This window comes from Anguilla anguilla, chromosome 1 (assembly GCF_013347855.1).
Source record: "Anguilla anguilla isolate fAngAng1 chromosome 1, fAngAng1.pri, whole genome shotgun sequence".
In the NCBI taxonomy this organism is placed as follows: Eukaryota; Metazoa; Chordata; class Actinopteri; order Anguilliformes; family Anguillidae; genus Anguilla; species Anguilla anguilla.
The window spans coordinates 79,700,037-79,715,079 of record NC_049201.1 but is presented as its reverse complement, the minus strand read 5'-3'; the positions used below and the strand labels follow the sequence as shown (position 1 = coordinate 79,715,079).

General features: G+C 45.6%; 1 protein-coding gene across 1 annotated transcript; it reads left to right on the top strand.

Annotated features, from left to right (window-relative positions):
• Positions 1 to 574: 574 nt before the first annotated feature.
• Positions 575 to 4,277, top strand: LOC118232056 (potassium voltage-gated channel subfamily S member 3-like). Its single transcript, XM_035426646.1, has 2 exons — positions 575 to 1,473; positions 2,683 to 4,277. The coding sequence occupies exon 2, from the start codon at positions 2,748 to 2,750 to the stop codon at positions 4,275 to 4,277; it is 1,530 nt and encodes a 509-aa protein (XP_035282537.1). The 5' UTR covers positions 575 to 1,473; positions 2,683 to 2,747.
• Positions 4,278 to 15,043: the final 10,766 nt, after the last annotated feature.

Genomic DNA, 15,043 nt, shown 5'->3' with positions numbered 1-15,043 from the left:
TAGCCATATACTACCCATGCCTAAATTTTGATTACCCTCTGTAGCGTCCAGTTTGAATTTAATTTCCACATAACCACAGGAAGTACCCCCCCCCCCCCCCCCCCCCCCCCCCCCCCCCATATTGCTGATAAGTGTACCTCAATTATATGTCCAGGAGATGTCGCCATAGGTTATATACATAAAGCCCCTCGATGATTCTTGACCTTTCGCTCATGGCCTTACTGTATATTGCGTTACGTTATTTATTATTTATAACTTCTGTTATAACACATTTCATCAGCGTACACAGCAGGCTATTTTTTTATGAAGTAGTTATTCTAAAGTGTCATGCTCGCAGGCACAATACGGCACGTGCTGTGAATGTTTCTTGCACAGTTGTACTGTAATATAATACACAATTCAGCACTGGAGCAACCTAATGGCAACAGTAAATATTGGTTAACGTGTAACAATCACGGTCAATACTATGGCTTTCTTACTCATTATCATTATTATTATTATTATTAGTTGTAGTAGTAGTAGTTGTCGTTGTTGTATTGTAGTAGTAGCAGTTGTGGTTGTAGTAGTAGATATCTGTACATGTAGAAGATATCTTCGGTCATATCTTGCCACCCTTTCTTCAATTAAGTATTAACAGGAAAGCGGAGGTCTAAGATTCATAATATGGAATCGGAACAACGACTGACTTACTGCGCTTTCTCGGTAAGATCAACAGGCCATTATTGAGTCAGACGCTAGAGGGCGCTTAAACATCCAAATTGTGAGGTTACCATAAGCAATAAACACCCCACCGCGCCAAATAATTACATAAAATATTAAAGGATGGATTCAATGCCCAGTAGGATGTGTCCTACTACGTGTTTATTTCCTTGCACAAGCACTAGGTTTCAGTGTCAATTTTAATGAACATTATTACTCTCTTATTAAATAGCCTACAGGTATGTCTATGCTTTGAATAACACGGTGCGATTTATTAAGATATGACGAATAATTAAATAGCACGATACGTGACGCTTTAAGTACGGAGTACAATTAATCTTTCAGGTTTTGCATTTACAATATGGTAATTATATCCTCCCACAGTTTACTGCCACTTTGGTGATGCTGCTGACCCGCGGGAGCATCGCCGTTTCCATCAAGAAGTTCTGTCCTTTTTTTTCTCTCCATGAACACACCCGCCCACTAGAATCACAGAGCGTTTTTGCAGACCCAGAGTAACAGGAGAGAGAGAGCACGCAAGCCAATGACCATGGACCACTGACGCAAGGAGACCGCCTGCGGGCAGTCGGGCAGACCATTGCTGCCCGACGCACTCCGTGGGAGCATCCTCACGCAACAGTATGCAGCGGGACCGGGATACGCCATACCGGGCGTGACACGCTTCGCGTTAGTTCTGTCGAATAAGTTTGTGAAGATGGGACGCTTCGTCTCCAGAGTTTTGTTTAGTAGAAAGAAGGACTCGAACAGAAACAGGTATGTTACAGTGGGGTTTTTTTAAAATAAGCATTTTACCAGAATTTGACAAGTTCACCGTTTTTTTTTCTGTTAACAGCCGGAACTGAAACGTTAACTCCGGTTGTTTGTGGTTTCTTGATTTTCGATAAAGATCCATTCGTTTTCAGAATGGCAACCTCCGATGCTTGGAATGGTAATTATGAGGCTACATGTTTCTTATATATGAGCGAAATTCTGATAATAGCTTATTATATGTAATAGCAATTTATTACGATCTATTTGTGGTGCCTCCCAAGAAGTTCATGCAGCGGTTTTAAATTTTACAAAATCACTGGGTCTATATACTCAAATGCAGCAGCGCTTATTCGTGTAGATGTGACTTTTCTAGGACCTTTCTGCAGTTGCAGTGACACACACACCTGTGTGTGCGCGTGTGTGTAATATGTAAAATAGAGTCTGCTTTTTTTGAAGTAACTATAATGTAGTTAGTAGTTTTGTTTGCTAAACTGAATGCTTCCGGTCCTCATTAAAGTCTGCAAAGAACAACCAAAAATGTATTGCAGAAGAGGCACCATGTAATTCTTGCATCGACTCGACCCAACTCTTTCCGCATTACATTCGGTTGTGCATTGATTATTATTATTTTTTTAAACTGCTGGCTTTATCAAGTAATTGCACCCGTCCTTCTCCGAATGAGCTCTAAATTATGCCCATGTCATTGAAATTCCACTCAAATCAGGCCATTTCTTCTCATAATCAATATCACCATCACAGCAATTAGTTTTATTCTACGCGAAGTCTGACTGTTCCTTTTTGTTGCTCAGTACGTGTCACTTATCTATAACCAGCAGTTATGATTATTTTATACAATGCAGTAAGCCAGGGAAGGCATTTTGGTGCTCAGAAAAAAAAACAATCAGACTTGTAATTCTTGAGTATAAAATCATTTAACTTGTGACTTGATCTGGCCGGTTTTTCCGTAGTTCTGAAGGGAGAATTGCTGAGCGCAGGGGCCGATTAAGATGTCATCTCGTCCAAAGAAACGGCAACGCTTTAAATTAGGAATTCCGAGCATGAGCGCAGCTGGCTTTTAAACAGAGCTGGGGGGGGGGCAGGGGAATCCCGCAGGAAAGCTGCGTGTTCGGCAGCGGGAGTTTGAGAAAAGAAAGAAAGAAAAAAAAGGGGGAAAAAAAGGCAAATAGGTGAGAAAATGTTTCCGTCTCTTAGGTGATGGGGCCCTGAGGCTGGGCGGGACGTGAGCTGGCAGCTGGCAGCGAGCCGCCGCGGGCACCATGGTTTACGGGCAGATCCTCCACACCAGTGGGACCGAGGAGGAGGGGGGCTCCCTCAACCTCAACGTGGGGGGGTTCAAGCAGAAGGTGGAGCGCAGCACCCTGCTCCGCTTCCCCCAGACCCGGCTGGGCCGGCTGCTGAGCTGCCGGTCCGAGGAGGCCATCCTGGAGCTGTGCGACGACTACGGCCGCGCCGAGCGGGAGTACTACTTCGACCGGAACCCGCGCTTCTTCCGCTACGTCCTCAACTTCTACCACACGGGCAAGATCCACCTGATGGAGGAGCTGTGCATCATCTCCTTCAGCCAGGAGATAGAGTACTGGGGCATCAAGGAGCTGTACCTGGACTCCTGCTGCAGCAATAAGTTCCAGGAGCTGCTGGAGTACGCCGGGGAGAGGGACTGGGACCGCCGGAGCGACGACCAGCAGCAGCAGCCCAGCTTCGACTCCTCCATCGAGGAGCTCTCGACCCTGGACAAGGACCTGGAGAAGTTCGAGGGCGCCTGGTGCTCGGAGGTGCGCAAGAGCATCTGGCTGCGCCTGGAGAACCCGGGCTACTCGCGCTCGGCCAAGCTGCTGGCGGTGGCCTCGCTGGCCGTGGTGCTCACCTCCATCGTGGCCATGTGCGTGCACAGCATGCCCGAGTTCCAGCAGGTGGACGCCAACGAAAAGGAGGTGGAGGACCCGGTGCTGGCCGTCTTCGAGACCATCTGCGTGGCCTGCTTCTCCGCCGAGTTCGCCGTCCGCCTCTCCGTCACGCCCTGCGTGCGGAAGTTCCTCTCCAGCCCGCTCAACGTCATCGACTTCGTCTCCATCCTGCCCTTCTACGCCACGCTGGCCTTCGAGACCATGGACGAGGAGAACGAGGACCTGGAGAACGTGGGCAAGGTGGTGCAGATCCTGCGGCTGATGCGCATCTTCCGCATCCTCAAGCTGGCCCGCCACTCCGTGGGCCTGCGGTCGCTGGGGGCCACGCTCCGCCACAGCTACCACGAGGTGGGCCTCCTCATCCTCTTCCTCTCCGTGGGCATCTCCATCTTCTCCGTCCTCATCTACTTCGTGGAGAAGGAGTCGGAGGAGTCGGAGCTCCAGACCATCCCCGTGGGCTGGTGGTGGGCCACCATCAGCATGACCACCGTCGGGTACGGGGACACGTACCCCGTCACGCTGGCGGGGAAGCTCATCGGGACGCTGTGCATCATCTGCGGCCTGCTGGTGGTGGCCCTGCCCATCACCATCATCTTCAACAAGTTCTCCAAGTACTACCAGCGGCACAAGGCCATGGACGCCGACCAGGGCGACGACGACGGCGACGGCGGCGGCGGCGACGTGGGCGGCCGCGACCCCGATCTTCCGTACTTCAACGTGCGGGACCTGTACGCCCACCGGATGCACTCCTTCCTCGCCAGCCTCTCGTCCGGCGGCGGTGGCGACAGCGGGGACGACGACACTGACGCCTCCAGCATCCGCGACGCGGAGGCGGCGTGCGGCGGGGCGGCGACCGCGCCTTGCCGCCAGGGCACCGGGTGAGCGGTGGCGGAGGCGTTGCCGGCGGCGATGGCGATGGCGGTGATGGCGGCTCGTCTGCAGGGAAGCTCTCGCAGGAACGCGCTCCTCCCTCAACTTGAAAGCACTTTGCGCTTCTCTCAGGGCCCGGTTATCGATTCGACGTGCGTCTCTTAATCTTGTCCTCCGCCCCTCCCCCCTCCCAGGGCGTTATCGGAGGCAGGCTAGGCCCGGACAACGCACGTGCTCAGTGCTAGCTTCGTATCAGCAACTGAAATTTCATTATTTAAAAAAAAAAAACAAACAAACAAAAAAAAATAGTAATTTAGGAGGTCTTCCCAGTCAAGCTCCATTTTGTCCCCGTTTTCCAGACTGAGAACATTCGGAAGAAAATGAACCGATTCCAAAAACGTTGGAGAGAACAAACGAGCGGATTAATTATTCATCTTGTTGGAAAACAATTAAGTATTTATGGTAGTGCCTGGAAAAAAAGGGAAAAAAAAGCTCTGAGAGTATTTTATGATATTGATACCTGCGGAAAATGTTTGAGTTGATAAAATGGCATGCCGTTGCAGGTCCTGCTCCTGGCTCTTCCTGTTTGGGATGGGATGAATGCATGCACAATCCCTGGACCGGGGGAAATGGTACGGACATTACCATCGAATAAAGCTATGATCTAAAACAGCTATGCATTCTCCTTCTTCATCATTAATTCAATAATAATATGCTTATATTTTTGTATTTATTTCTTACAGAACATGTATGTATCATATGAATGTGCTAATTGCGGTATTGCAGTTTGCTCATTTTGGGTAATATCTGACATTTTTAGAGTTGTGGATGTCAACAGCATATTGCCTTCAGTTTTATTCATGCACTGTTCTGTTAATGATGATATTTATTTTGCTGCCGAATATCTTGCTTGTCAGTCAGAGAACTTTGTTTATTATTTTATTTGAACAAAATCATAGAAGAGATGTGTGACCCTTGAAGTATTCATTGAATACACAGTTCCAACTGTGTCCTGTAGTTTTATTTATATTTACGGAGGTTCACAGTAAATATCAAGCTTATAAGACTATGAGTTGCGTCAAATGTTTCTTACTTTATTGGATAACACTTTCTATGAACAGTCGTTCATGAGAGCTATTTAACTCAACCAAATGCACTACATAGACAATCTAAAATTCTTATGTCAATAATATCAATAATGCCATTTGCTATGTCAGTGTTGTGTTGACATGACATACAGTATGTATATTTATGGTTATTGGCATAAACATTTTTGAATGTTTATATAGTGCTTATAAATGCGTTATAAACTGCTCCTGAAACAGTTATAAAGCTCTTAAAAAGGGCTGTTCATAGAAAGTGTTAACCTTAATTTATTGACAAATAAGAATATAAGAATATATCCCCAACCCCCAATCTTGATAGGGGAAATGAATCCACGGTCCACCCCTGTAACCTGTAGGCTACTTCCCTTACGTTTGAAACTTCATTCCTCTCAGCATTCTGTGTCCTCATCATTGACTTACAGTGTGTGTAGCAACACGAATAATGCAAACACAAATCCCATTTTAAGAGCAATGCCTTAATCTTGCTAACGTAAGAGGTACTGTAAAGGAAAGTGCCTCGCTTGCGAGATGACTCTCCTCTGCTTGGTTTCGACTTGGCCCGGTCAGAGTGAGAGAAATACTACTACTATCAGCGTACATTAAGAGCGTGTGTTCAGACTGAAGGGAAACAAAATGGCGGAGCTTTGACCCGCTGTCTCACAGGCGTTAGCGTGTTTCCAGTGCGTCTGTCTCCCCTTAACAGGCCGGATGACAACGCGGTTGGCCTGTCGTCGTTTAGAAGAGAGCACCTGTTTATTTTGTCGTATTTTGCCAGTCTTTAAGAGGAGAATGTGGCCGGTGTTAACATTTGCACTAATCGCCAAGTTTTTATTTCAGTTAAAATGGGCTCGTTTTTTTTTTTTTGTAATTTTATTATTCTGTCACGGTAGCCACTTTTGTGCTGCAGTTATTTATTTATTTATTTTAGTCAGTTTGTTTTTGCATAATCATATTTATGTTAAGATGTGAAATAAAACACAATGCAATTGATGGTACCTAGTATTGCCTGTGATTATGTTATGATTTATGTTCTGGTTTTATGTTATGTTTAGTTCCATATCATCTTTATTCTCCTCTGAATCATTTTTTTTCCCAAGCCAGGCTAAAACAGGCAGGGCCATACAGTAACTACCATTGAGGACAACGAGGTCACGTCCTGTCAATTTCCAAAACCTATTATTAAATTCCATTCTTTAGTGAGGACATCAATTAATTTAGGAGGGGAAATGGTCTTTAATATTTTCTCTAATTTAAGCCTAATCTAGAGCCATGTGTACAGCATTTACACCCTAAAATGACCAAATTAAAGGGAAAAAAGAGAATACCCCAGCCTAAACCCCCCACCCCACCCCACCTCACCTCACCCCGATCAAGTCTCTTGACCTCTGTGTTTTTTAGGGCCTGGTCACGCCCCTGAGAACTCCCGTGTTGATTGGGGCTACAGCAGGACTGGTGCTATTAGGAGGAAAGCGTTTCTGCTGACACATTACAAATCTAACAGTTATACAGTCCACCACAACAGCAGTGACATATTTATTTAAGAGGTAGATGTGAATTTATATAAGAAAGTAAGAAAAAAAATAAAAAGAAAGCGATTTTGCCAGGAAATTCTTTCCCTTAGCCACGTTGATTTTGTGTCCGCTGTAAACATTTCGGATGGCGGCGAAGGGCCAGGTGAGCGATGTGATGCCTCCTTTATAACAGGATACATGCCAGAACTGCAGCTAATTGCTTCAAATCCCGCCTGTTTTTTTCAGAGTGGAAAGCCGTGGCTGTTTAATGGTCCTGTCCGGTCCGCCATCGAAGTGTTTCAGAGCCGTCGGTCTGACGTTTCGATTGGACGATCTAAACGGTTGAAACTGAGAGTGCTCTTGCGCTGTACCTGTAGGCCCCTGTCACTCAAATCACGGTCCTCGAGGTGCCCGGGGGAACTGCCGGATTTCTGACGGGAGGTGGAACTGAGTGAGAGTAATGGGGTGAAGACACTGACTGCCCTGTTAATTACCTGGGAAAAAAGAAAACCGGGGCTGGACTTGGATTCAATTTGAGCGACCATGCTGTGGGCTATACAGTTTTGAAGAACTTAAAGAGCAAGGGTCTCAAACTCCAGTCCGGGGGGGCCACTAGTTTTTGTGATTTCCTGTCAATCGGCAGCCACTGTGTAGCAGATCAATCACTTAAATTAGGCACTTAAGTGCAGGAACGCATCAAGAACCAGCTCCAGGGTTTGAGTTTGAGATCCCTGCTAATTTACAGCTAAACGCTAGCCTTTCTCCAGGCAGACTTGCATAGCTAAAACTATGCAAAGTTGGTTCTCCATTTTATATGCTCCAGATATTAATGGTCTTATGTTCGGTTACGGGTCACAAGGGCGGTTCCAACGTACTGCTGCGTGATGAGGCTTAATGTTCATTGGTGATGTCACTTCCTGGATCTCTTGCCATGTGCCATATCTGGGTGGACAGCATGAGGCATCACAACCTCGGACGTGCTGGAGGGTGATGCACCTCTGAATATCTGGAGGTACACAGTAATGTCCAGTGTTAATTCAACTCTAACAGAGTACATATGTGGGACCATATCCAAGTGGGACCATATATACTCTTCATGAGCTGATTGAACACTGAAAACTTTGTGTACTCATTTCTCCTTTAATCCTTTTTTATATACAGGATATCAATGTAGTGCACTTGTGTGAAGACCAAAATGAAGGTACGAGCACAAAAAAGGATATTATTAACCTTTAATTAATATTGAATTTAATACGAACCCTGTTTAGGGAGAGTTCCCTGGGTTACTGATGCTAGCCTGTGGCAACCCAGGGCTTTCTTTCCCTCTACCAAGATGGCTGCCGTTTTATTGATGACTCCTTATGAAAGACCACTATTTCCAGTGCTTGTGAGCCTCTTATTGATGGAAGCCCCTAACCCCACATGTTAATGAGTGCCCCATGAAAGTCATCAATTTTCAGTTATGTCTTTATTGGCAGCGGGAAGGGAGTTCTCCTTTAGATTATTTTCAGCTGGAGAGTACATGTTTGATGACAGATATTAGAAAAGCCATAACTGGAATTGGGCAAATGATCCTCAGAGACCCTGCCAATGATGGAGAGATTTTGGTAGAGAGAGAGAGAGAGAGAAGGGGGGTGGGGTGGGGGTGGGGTGGGAAAGAGAGAGATTGAATATTTATTGCTCTTTACTCTGCTTTCAAATGAAATGGCCATGAAAATAAAAATTCACCTTGTGTCAACTATGAGAAAAACCTAGAGAGAGAATGAGAGAGAGAGAGAGAGAGAGAGAGAATGCAGAGTGTGTGCGTGAGAGAGAAAAACAGACAGCGAATGTGTGGGTGTGTTTTAATATTTATTGCCCAATGTTCTGCTTCCAAATGAAATTAACATGTGCAGGAAATAGCCTGGATTTAGAGAGGAACGTGTACTATCGCATTGGATGATGTTTTTGAGAATTACATCCACTTTTTAATAGCGAAAAAAAGGTAGATGAAGCTGGGGGTGATTCTTTTGCTGTGGGAGCAGCTAGTTTAATGGCCTGGCATTTAGCTCGCTGTGTTTTCAGTCCAGTGGTGTCCTTAATGATCTTTTTCTTCTTCTTCCCCCCCTCTCGGTTTTGTCGCTCAGATCTGTGGAGGCACTTTGTGGGATTTCGTAGCGTGTAACTCTCATTCGCGAGCAGATCGCTATGGCGACATTAGATCAGGGCGAAGTGCCGCGGTTATGACAGTTACATGCCACCCGACTCGCTGGAGCGAGCAGGACACGCTAGGACACGCTAGGACACGCTAGGACCGGCTAGGACACGCTAGGACCCACTAGGACCCGCTAGGACCCGCTAGGACCGGCTAGGACACGCTACGACCCAATAGGACACACTAGGACCCGCTAGGACCCGCTAGGACCCTCTAGGACCCGCTAGGACCCTCTAGGACCCGCTAGGACACGCTAGGACATGCTAGGACACGCTAAAGCACCGTAACAAATGACAAACCGTTTTTTAAAAATAGGATTTCAAACGATGCTTTCAGCTCTTTAAGCGTGAACGAATCTGAACTGATTCAGCCCTTGGCTGAGCTTCACAGTCGTCTTATCTCAGCACAGGAAAACGGAAGTACAGCTTTAATTAATCTGATAACTAGACTGGCAGACAGTTAATAGCATTACTGACAGTGCTTTTACCACTGCGGAAGTGTGGGGAGAAGTTGTGTGATTTCTGCTCTTAATGCTGTTTTAAGATGTGAATCACTGATTAATTTAAATTAAAAAATCATTTTTTATTTTACTGTTTTTTGTGGCAAACCAAGGCCAAAAAAGTAAAAAATTGTCACTTGGTAGCTTGTAGCTTTCCGACACCATCTGGGGACATTAAATCAATTTACAACTGTGTGGTCGGAACAGTACCGCACTCATTAATATGCTAATATGATCAGACTAAAATCAACGTGACACTATTTTAATATTTTAACATTCTCTCGACCCGAGGCCTCGGCTGTCTGTAACATGCGGACAGGAACGTCAACTCTGATTTAGTCCTTTTCGCCTCCCAGTTTGTCAGCAAGCTGTCCCGTCAGAAAATCACTTTGCCAGTAAAAACTGAGTCAGATTTACGAAGATCACTCACAAGTTCTATGGGCAGTTACGCGTCCAAAGAAATTTATGGACTTGGGGACCTGAGGACGAGCTCCATCACCTGCCCGGATGTTCACTGGCGTTGGCCAATCCCTTGATCTTGGCACCGGGCGAGGAGTGTCTCCCACCTAATCAGGCAGCATCGGTGCCAAGGTCAGCCATAAATGAGAGGCTGACTCAGAAGTTCGACGTCTGCCCGGAGACTCGACGGAGATGATCTGGCAAAAAACGGTTCCGTGCCTGGTGACCGGAGGCACGTCTGGTGCGACTCCGGCGACGACGACGACTTCTTTCGAAGCGACGAATGGATGCGACGCTCGCGAGCGTGGCGCTCTGTGCCAGACGAAGTTTTGTCCATGGCGTGACGTGAATCCTGGCTAACCGAAACCCTCTGGAACCTTGGGCCACGTTGCCACCGTTTACGCATTGCCCCGCGATGCTAGCGCCCACCGTTAGCACTGGCGCGGTTTAAAATTCCATCCTGGGTGGCGGTGCCCATCCACACGATGCATCCAGCAGCGCCCTTTAACGAGAACGAGACGCCGGGCAGCTCGCGTGTAAATTCCTATTAACTCGGAGAAGGGAAAGGGAGTCGTTAAAATGCGTTTTAGTGCTGCTGACGGCCTCCGCCTCTTTTGTAAGGAAGCTGGAATCGCTCCAGAGCTGACGCTGGAGCGCTAAGCGTTCCCGGCACGGAGCGATTACCGTCTAAGAGCTAAGCGCTCGCGGAAAATGGACCAGAATGTTCCACGACGGCTCCCTCAATTGCCCGGCAAATTAAGCCAAAACTACGAGCTCAATTACCCCAGAGATGGGATGCGGCCAGATATAAAACCATTGCATTTTATGCATGTCTTAACGGATGTTTTTTTTTTTTTTTTGTAAATGTAGATCCCATTTTTTCAGTAATCAAACTGAGCCCCTAGCTCCACAGTGTCTAATCCAGCCATATGTCAGTTAATCTCCAGTCATAAAAACAGTATGCACTTGTGGTGAAATGCTGTCTTACGTTACCAGAGATAGATATTTTATCCATGAAGATTTTTCAAATTTATCCTTAATAATCAATATGTATTTGCATATTATACTTAACGCAGTACTCGCTAATCAATCAGCCTAGTTTTAATTATGCTAATGCATTTTCCTTTAAATGCACTCGCGTAATTAATTCATTTAATCATTTAATAGCAATGTGGGTTAATAGGAATGAAATAAATGATTGAATGGCAGAGCAGTAGATGTAATGCTGCTGAAAGTCTGGTGGTCTAGTTGCTGAAATCATGCACATTAAATCATCTGTGGAAAGCAAAGACATCGGAAATAGAAGAACAGGGATCAGATGCGTTCACATTGTATACACACAGTAAAACCCAGAGGTTCGGTTTAAATGGTTTGAGAAAAGCTGATTGCTGTGAATCATTTCAATAGGGGAACTTAGGGCCTGATTTACTAAGACGTTTTAGCATGCTCAAAACCTTTTAGCAACACAACCAATGATTGGTGCAAAACAAATACCATGACCAATCATCTGTCATGTTATTGGTTTTTGCATGTGCTAGAAGTTCTTGTGCTAGATGTCATAGTAAACCAGGCCCTTAATCTCTTAATTATTCATTGTCTTTAGTTTTAAGGGTAAACCATTTTAACTAAGCTATATAGATTTTTTTGTGGTCTACTTAATTCATATAGTAAACTTCAGATGTAAGTTTTATAGTTTAGAGAGCTTTCTTAACTGACCAAGCGACACCAACATAACTATTTAGACCAGTCACTGCAGGCCACTGAGTTTGAAGAGGTTTGGATAAAATGGTATTTGTTCTAAGTGAGCAATGTGATTTTGATCTTGGTAATGTTGGTGACAGCTGTCACAGCTGAACCATAACAAATGGCATACTGAAGCTGGATATATATTATATTTTATATATTATGTATTATGTGTTGCCGGTGTGGCACGGTGCTGCAGTGGGTAGCACTGTCGCCTCACAGCAAGAAGGTCGTTGGTTAGAATCTCGGCTTGGGGCCTTTCTGTGTGGAGTTTGCGTGTTCTCCCCGTGTCCGTGTGGGTTTCCTCCAGGTAGTCTGGTTTCCTCCCACAGTCCAAAGACATGCAGATATGCTTCCCTTAGGTATGAGTGTGTGAATTTGTGTGCCCTGCGATAGATTGGCGGCCTGTCCAGTGTGTATTCCTGCATCTCTCCCAATGCACGCTGGGATAGGCTCCAGCACCCCCCCACGACCCTGCTCAACGAGCATAGATAATGGATGGATGGATATTGCCTGAAGGAAAAAAAAATGAGTAGTGCTTAAACCTCACATAAGCCCTGAGGACAAACATGTAAAATGACCATTTGTAATAGCTTATGGGACCAGAAAAAAAGAGCAATTTTTTTTTCTGCACCTTTTAGCACGTAGGAAACAGCACAACATGCAGTAAACAGTAAACCAAATGAAGCTAACTAACTAGCATTCCAATAGAGTTATAAGAAGAGTTATAATATCCTGGTCTCTGCTGGGCCCTGGAAATCCATAGAGAGGCGACATGACGTGTAAAGACTGTCTGTTTACTGTCTGCCGCGCAAACGTTCCCGAAATTGGGACGCCGCGAGCAGCGGGGGAGGGGTCCGTATGGATTTTTGAGAGGGGTCAGGGGGGCAGGGACAGATCGGCATTGTGTCATTTTAAAATCGAACAAAGCCAGGGCCGGGGGAACGTCGGGGGTCAAACGGTTACCATTAGCGGCACTGGCCTCTGTCCTCCACGCATTCTGAGTTCCAAAACAACGCCTGCGCTTTTCTTAACTCCGGGACGGCTTCCGTCCGACGGTCGTTGTCATTCTGCGCGCCTAGCTTAAAAAACCGAACGGTAATAAATAGTCACGACGCTCGGGAAAAGAGAGAGAGCGTGCTCTCCTCTCCCTCAGTCACTTTTAAAAAAAAAACGGAACTTTTGAGTCAGAGGAAAAAAAAACGCAGAGTAAGGAAAAAGTGACATATCAAACAGTGAGAGAGGGTGTCTGCGGGAGGTGTGGGCCCACACAGGAGACTCGAATTTCTGCCGCAGAACGCAGCACCTGTGTGGAAACTTTGAGACTGTAAGTGGCACGTGCGCATTGACACTCCTTGCAAGCCGTCATTTATCATTCATGTACATCTGTTTTGTGACAAGTAAAAACATAAATTATATATAAACTGGAGCGGACAATTCACTTTTTGGTTGTTGTTTTTCCTTTTTTGGTTTAAAAAAATATTGAAATATTTGACATACATTTCTATTTGACTATTTTTAAATAATTGTCTTTCACGCCATTCCACGAGAGATAACTTCTCATGTAACTACTGATTCATTATTTATTTTCTCTTAATAATGAAAAGCCCTCTGCAGTAATAATTAATAAAACCGGTAGCTTATGAATATGCACTTATAGTCACGAGCACTGAGCTACAAATTTGCATGCGATAATTAGCACGCGATCACCATTAAAAGACTGATTGAGTTGATTCAGGAATCACAACGAGGTGGTTTTTATTAATTGCTCAGCTGTTTGCTTAATGGGGAGGTGTGTGTCTGTGTGTGTGTGTCTGTGTGTGTGTCTGTGTGTGTGTGTGTGTGCGTGCGTGTGTGTGTGTGTGTGTGTGCGTGCGTGTGTGTGTGTGCGTGTGCATGTGTGCGTGTGCGTGCGTGCATGTGTGTGTGTGTGTGTCTGTGTGCGTGTGTGTATGAGTGTGTGCGTGCGTGTGTGTCTGTGTGTGTGTGTATGTGCGTGTGCTTGTGCGTGTGTGTGTGTGTGTGTGTGTGTCTGTGTGTGTGCGGGGGGGTGGGGGTGGGGGTGGGGGACTGTTGCCATCTTGCTGTTGAAGGCCTGTTGAAGTTAAAAGGTATAAAAAGCCCAGTCATCAGACCCAGAGGACCGTGTCTGCTCACAGTGTCCAGAGCGTAAATGCTCTTAGATTAGCAGCCAGAAGCCGCTGCACGGGAAGGCCTTGTTCCCTCTGCACAGATGGACAGCAGCCAATTCAGACGATAACAGTTTAGATCAAGCAGGTGGGCTTCGGCTCTTTGTGAGAGAATAAGTGAGGGCGTTCTGACACAACCTCATCACAGTCACCATGGAAACAAGGCTGTCTCTCCCCAATTAACAATTAATACCTAACTTACTTGACTGTGGGCAAAAAAAATGGGACTGTGTGGAAGATTTGGGACTTTATTGGTATGAATGGGGTTCCAACTGACAGTTAACACTAACGACTGTCAAATGTCTAATTTACCTGCAAAAGAATTCATTCTTTGGAATATTTGAATCACACTTTGAAACCTTAATACCGCAGCTGAATATTAATAGGAGAAAGTATTATCGGTTGAGTGAACCTCCACAGTTTCTGAAGAGCTTGACTGTGATGCATTTTGCATGAGTGCAAAACAAATGATGGCGGTTTTTTTTTTTGGATGGTTGTTTTATCACTATGGATCGCCATAACTTAATGCAACGAGCCAGCCAGCTCATAAAAAATTAAATGTAATAAAATAAATAAATAAATAAAGTCCATCTTTTAGCTTTGGCGGCCTAAAAGGGCTTGTTGAAATATACAAATGAGACCCATGCAGGCAGCATTTTTCACCGGTGAAGAACGACAAGTCTATAATGTGATTTATTAGGTGACAAAATTAAGGACAGAGATAGTCTTTGTGCTGACAGGGTAGAGTTTGGGACGAGAGGGAAACTTTGCGCTCGTGAAACAGAAAGGTGAGCGCGCGCTCTCTCTCTCAGATCTCCGTCTCGCCTCCCTCGTTCCCCAGAAGCGAAAGCTTTTCCGCAGCACCTCGAAGGCCTCGCTCGATCAGCATCAATCATAAAGACGGTAATGAATCCTCAAAAAGTGGAAACTGCTGATGGAAAAACGGCAGCATCGCATCTGTAATTTCCACCACAGGTCCACGGGGGCACGTCCCATGTCTATCCGTACATTACATTACAAGCCTTCAGTAGACGCTCTTATCCAGAGCGACTTACACAACTTCTTTTTTTTTTTTTA